The following is a 6146-nucleotide window of genomic DNA, read 5'->3' on the forward strand; positions in this document are numbered from 1 at the left end:
CAATACTTCCCAGGCTGGTCTGAAATTCCAGAGCTCAAGCTGTCCTCCCATCTCAGCCTCCCAAAGTGCTGGGATTACAGGCATGAGTCACCACACCTGGCCAGTTTCTTGACTATAATAAATCATCAACCAAATTATCTGTGGTTCAACTAACACAAGTCAAATTTGGAGGACTATGATTAGGAAAGAATCACTTTATTGCTTAATGTTCAAAAAAAATCAAAGTTTCAATATTGGATTGCCTACTCCCCCACTTTGCCCCTGTCCTGCCTTGTAAAAGGCAAGGAACCAATGCAATGCAGGTTATTTTTAAACTAGAACCCTATTTTAGCCCCTGAAAATAGCTGTTGCTCTGCCCTTGGTTTCTTCTCTCATTTAATATCAAGTAGGAATAATACTTCGAGATTTAAAGGAGTAGGAAAAACAAGCCTCCATTACATTTTAAATGAAGGCTAACAAGAATAAAAAAAAATGCAAGGATAAAAGACTTCCATCCTTATGGTAAAAATCCCAAGACACTAACAAAAAACACGTTAGGCTAAAATATGGAATCACTATCATGAGAATGCAAGGCATTAGGCGCAATCAGAAGATTTCAGTTGATACGACTGGCCTTTGGCAGCAGCTGACACATGACAGTTCTGCAAATGGCAAGCATTTTATCAACGAGCAATCCAGTCGTGATTCGTTGTCTGGCGCCTGGTGCTATAGCCAAGTCAGGAGGACGTTATCAGAGGCACCAAGTTCCAGGCAGTAGCCTGGACCAGGGAAAGGGCACATAGGGTGACACATGAGGATGGCTGTCTACTCGAGTCATTTCAAAACAAAACAAAAAAGCCACTTAGCGGGGGAAGACAGTAAGCCGGGACTCTTCAATTAATCAAACTTTGTATTTGCCCAGTGTGTTTCAAATAGTCTTCTTTTTCAGTGGATTGATTATAGGCCTTACATTAAATTAATAGCTCACAATGGGTGTTCTTGGTTACATCTTTATTGGAGGAATTAAATGTTATACCCTCACACTGAAAGCAATTATGCCAGTTTCCTCCTATTTCTTAGCCAATATGTGTATCTGATGCCAAGGATATTTGTCCTAAGGGTCTTTTTCCATTTAAACTGTCTTTGTGACTTTTCCGATATGCAAAATTCCTGGTGTTCACAAATAACTGGGAGAAAAGTTGGATTGTGGGTGGTGGATAATCTAGCCCAACATCAGGGCATTACTGACGAAAGGAAAAATATGCCTCTTTCCTGAGTCTTTCCGGATGAGGTCATTGTTTTCAGACAGTGTGTATACCTAATAGAAAAAGGCTCAAAGTCCACGGCTCGTCTCATACCAGGAGTTTGTCAGGGAACTGTTTCCAAAACCATAATGAATAATCAGGCTGTTCGTAAAAGAAGCCTCTCCAAGTAATAGTATTTTTTAAAAATTCTAGTATTGAAGAAACTAATTAAAAGCCCATCTGGTTGAGATAGTAATTTATTAAGGAAAAAGAGGAGGCAGAAGGCTTGGGAAAAATCGATCCTTTTCTTTCTTTGTTTCATGCATTTCAATGATTGTGAAATAATAGCGACCAAAGTCTGGATTCTGGATTGTGCAGAGTGCAGGAAAATCCTAGGAACATTCTTGGCGTGTTCTAATAGTGGCTTCCCAGAAACGAGTGTTTTCAGCGGGTGTGGCGTCAGTGAGCTGATGTGCTTTTGCAAGGGGTCTCTTTAGAAGTGGTAGGGGCAGGGTCGAGAGAAGAAGGGGATGTAGACTCTGTACACGAGGAAGGAGCTAGACTCACTCAGGAAACTCCCCATTCTTCCTGCGCTGGCTGTGGCACACCCACCGGTGGCACACCCCTCCCTCGGGTCCAGTTCAGCCTACAGACTCCTGGGAGGAGAGCCAGGGCCCCAGCCTCTCCTTTGAGGAGTGTTGCAGCCTTTCTGTGTGCCAGATGCCTAGTGAAGAAAAGCTGAAACCCTGGAGCTTTGTGCATGTTAATGACCTTGGAAATGACTGAGCTCATGGACCCTCATCACACCATCGGAGACTACAAAGGTTAGACCGTCCGTTTTGTAAACTCAGCATATATTCTGTCTGGGGTGGACCGTGTCTTTAAAGATGAGAAAAGATGCAGGGCTTTTCCATTTGATAAAATTGTTTTACACTTATTATAGTAAATGTCAATCTATTTCTGTGATAGTATATATCTGTATAAAATGCACATCTTATTTGTCAATGTATTTACAGATATTCTTAATGGAATAGGATGTTAAAATCGACGTGTCTGTTTTGTAGCAGGAGCCCAGCTCAACTCAACCAACAGTAGGTTGGTCCTTTGAGCACATAAAAAGGCATCTTCAGTGACTGTGAGCAAACACCTGTGATCCTATTTCTGGGCATTTTGTTTGAGTTTGGATGCCATCTCTAGGATGCTTTCCCTACAGTTGTGTTTGATGGGAGAGTTTGTTCCCTGGTAAGGCTGGCTTCAGGAGTTCCCTGGCTGGTCCTGCTCAGCATCCCCAGGGACGGACAGCCAACACGTCCAACAGAGCTGCAGAGGGTGGCCCCACACAGTCTCGCAGGCTGCTCCATTGAAACCTAGGAACTGTGGCGATCGGTTGCTGATTCCTTTGATACTGGACCCCTTAAGATAAGAGAGTGTAACTTATTTTGGTTCCTGGAGAGTAGACTCGTGGGTAACTCCAGATAAGGCAGATCAGCTGGGCTGCCTCCCTCCTTCACTTCCGATCTCGCCACTCTTCTCTGTTTCGCAGGACCTCCGGTGAGCTTAGGTTTGCCTTTGTACCCAGGACTGGTAGGACTGGGGAGCCGGGTCTGCTACACTTCACATGTACACACTTGTTAAGAGGTACAAAGGAATCCGAGGTTGGCACATGCTGTAACTGATGAATAATTCATGGTGGCTTTTTATGCCACACAGTTTTCTCCTGTAAATGAGCATGATTTTGAAAGACCATGCTGATTTAAAAGCCCAGTAATGTGGTTTCCTATTCCTCACTGACCTGCCTTAGATGTTTACTGGAAAGACGACAGTTGACAAACATTAGAATAGTAAAATTTGAAGTTGACAATGGCCCCACGTGGGTGGTCAGCCAAGAACTCTGCTCCAACGCTTCCCTCCCCTGTTCTTTCTAAAGGATAACGTCACCTCAGGTTTACACAAGATTCTTTGACACTCTGGACTTTCCTCAAATATAGCATCTGAATTTTAATAAGGATACTATGCATATTAATTAAAATGCATTCATGTATTCCTGATATATTTAGAGTGGAAAACTATGATGCTATGTCTTTTCCAACTGAATGGGGTCCTAGTGATAAAATTAGAATATCTCAAGATGTCTAGATGTCTTTTATTTAAATGAATTTAAAGTCCTCTGTTTTTCTTGTACTGTACAAAGAGTGGATTTTAGTTTGGATTTCCAGAAAGATAGGGCAGGTTTTGGAAGAAATCTTACATGCAGAGAGACTGTAAGTAAACAGAGTAAGTGATACATCTAATTATATTTTTAGTGGTCAAACCAGAAAGAACAACTTTCTTTCTCTTCCTTGTTTTTTAACTACTCTCCTCCCTTCTACTCCGTGGCATATTTTTAAGGTATTTGGAGTCTTTCCACTTGCTACCAGCTGGAATCTACAGAAACCGTATCTCTAGAACACTCAACAGTTGACTTGAAGTTCAGTCATAATTAAATTGGAAGTTCGCAAATTATTCTGAGACTTAAAAACAGGCACACCTTATGTTTGGAACATAAGGGGTTTTGCTACTCTGCATTGTTTTAAATGTACTCTCTGTAGGGAACACAGGCAATAATTTTAATTAACTTTTTTTTTTTAAACAAAAGGATATTTTAAAAGGATATGTAATAAACAAGTCTGACCCTGCTTACATTTTATTTCTTATTCTCGGTAGTTGGTTCCATGATGCTTTAAAACAACAGCAAAGCTTGCAGCTGTTCATCCATCTCTCTTTAGTAAGAGAAGATCATCCTGTCCTTTCTCTCCTGGCACACCTTGAAAGCATTAGCTAACTAGATGGCTGTTGATTTAAGACTTTGATACAGTGACTTACAACCTCCTGCTGTAAAGGATATCCTTAGAGCTAGTGTTTGCATACAATTAATAGTAATTTAGGCCTTTGAGATATCCAGCCGTTAATTTTATGTTAAAATCTGACTGCTGACATGTATATCTCCATCATTAACATACTTTAAATGTTGGGGTGGTAGCCAGGATAGCAATTCAGAGTATTGGGATTTTACAAGACTTACCACTATTCATTTCCAAAAAGAGGGAAAATGCATCGTGCTGATTAGCATTGCTTTTAGGTTTCATATGAGAGAATGGAAATGCCGGACAGGTTTTCCTGCTTCCAAAGGCAGTCACAGCTGCCACTGCAAATGAGCCCTGCCACAGTTGCTGACCAGTGGGTCAGTCAGAGCATGACATGGCCAGGAACGTGCCCAAGGAGTGGGAACAGGCAGCATGCTGGGAGAATTGGGCCCTGGATTTCCATGAAACTGTCAGCAATAGAATGAGTCTTGAGAACTTCTGTCTGCGTCATAGGCTCCCTAGGCTTGTGACCACACCAGGGTACCTTGAAGATCTTCCTGAAACAGAAATTCCCCAAGCCTAGTATTACTTTTCTTTATAATATTTCGCCTGGGAAACATATGTCCTGCTGACATGTGAATTGAAGTGGTGTAGAGAGTTAGAAGGGGATGTAGTATATTTACACAGTGCTCTTGGGAAAATGCCAGCATGTTAATGGGGTGGTATTATTTTGTGGGAAGCATATCCCTGGTGACTATTTTTAAATGATTTAGGCCAGGCACAATGGCTCACACCTATAATCCCAGAATTTCGGGAGCCTGAGGCAGGCACTTCGGTTGAGGTCAGGAGTTCGAGACCAGCCTTGCCAACATGGTGAAACCTCATTTCTACTAAAAATACAAAATTAGCCAGGCATGGTGGCACACGCCTGTAATCCCAGCTACTCGGGAGACCGAGGCAGGAAAATCACTTGAACTCTGGAGGCAGAGGTTGCAGTGAGCCAAGATCGTGCCACTGTACTCCAGCCTGCGGGCAACAAGAGCAAAACTCTCTCTCTCAAGATAAAAATTAAAATTAAAAAATATATTAAATGGTTTAAATGGTTCAGTAGCCCCATTTTCCATATATAAGGTAATGCTGGTTGTATGAATAGCTAAATATACCTGCAGATTCATGGATTAATCAGCTGCTTCACTGATTATGGCTCTTGGCCCCACCCACATCTTTATTTTTTTACGTTTAGAGTGACTCTGACTGTAATAGTCTGTCTCTAATTGGTAGCTTCGTCAGGGAGGGTCTGCTGATGAGTCATGGAGCCACCCCTGTACTTGGCATTAGAGCTGTTAATTAACATTCTGCTGTAATTAATTTACAAGCACTTTTCTTTTTAAATTTAAAAAAAAATTTTTATTATTATACTTTAAGTTCTAGGGTACATGTGCACAACGTGCAGGTTTGTTACATATGTATGCAGGTGCCATGATGGTGTGCTGCACCCATTAACTCGTTATTTACATCTGGTATGTCTCCTAATGCTATCCCTCCCCACTCCCCCCACCCCACAACAGGCGCCAGTGTGTGATGTTCCCCTTCCTGTGTCCAAGTGTTCTCGTTGTTCAATTCTCATCTATGAGTGAGAACATGCAGTGCTTGGTTTTCTGTCCTTGAGATAATTTGCTGAGAATGATGGTTTCCAGCTTCATCCATGTCCCTACAGAGGACATGAACGCATCCTTTTTTATGGCTGCATAGTATTCCATGGATATGTGCCAATTTTCTTAATCCAGTCTATCATTGATAGGCATTTGGGTTGGTTCCAAGTCTTTGCTATTGTGAATAGCCACAATAAACATACGTGTGCATATGTCTTTATAGCAGCATGATTTATAATCCTTTAGGTATATACCCAGTAATGGGATGGCTGGGTCAAATGATATTTCCAGTTCTAGATCCTTGAGGAATCGCCACACTGTCTTCCACAATGGTGGAGCTAGTTTACAGTCCCACCAACAATGTAAAAGTGTTCCTATTTCTCCACATCCTCTCCAGCACTCCAGTCACTTCCTGACTTTTTAATGAT

At 41.8% G+C, this 6146-nt stretch overlaps 1 protein-coding gene across 3 annotated transcripts in view; it reads left to right on the forward strand.

Moving 5' to 3' along the window:
- Positions 1-1333: 1333 nt before the first annotated feature.
- Positions 1334-6146, forward strand: part of ABLIM1 (actin binding LIM protein 1) — a 277318-nt gene continuing 272505 nt past the window's right edge. For 2 of the 3 annotated variants that reach the window (XM_011967492.1, XM_011967493.1), the window contains exon 1: positions 1340-2047. In XM_011967492.1, coding sequence (XP_011822882.1) covers positions 1984-2047 — 64 coding nt within the window. In that variant the 5' untranslated portion in view covers positions 1340-1983. Of the gene's footprint in view, positions 2048-6146 lie in introns of all 3 variants that reach the window. The other variant, XM_011967491.1, reaches the window with a different exon arrangement.

Source organism: Mandrillus leucophaeus, unplaced genomic scaffold (assembly GCF_000951045.1).
Source record: "Mandrillus leucophaeus isolate KB7577 unplaced genomic scaffold, Mleu.le_1.0 Scaffold80, whole genome shotgun sequence".
In the NCBI taxonomy this organism is placed as follows: domain Eukaryota; kingdom Metazoa; phylum Chordata; class Mammalia; order Primates; family Cercopithecidae; genus Mandrillus; species Mandrillus leucophaeus.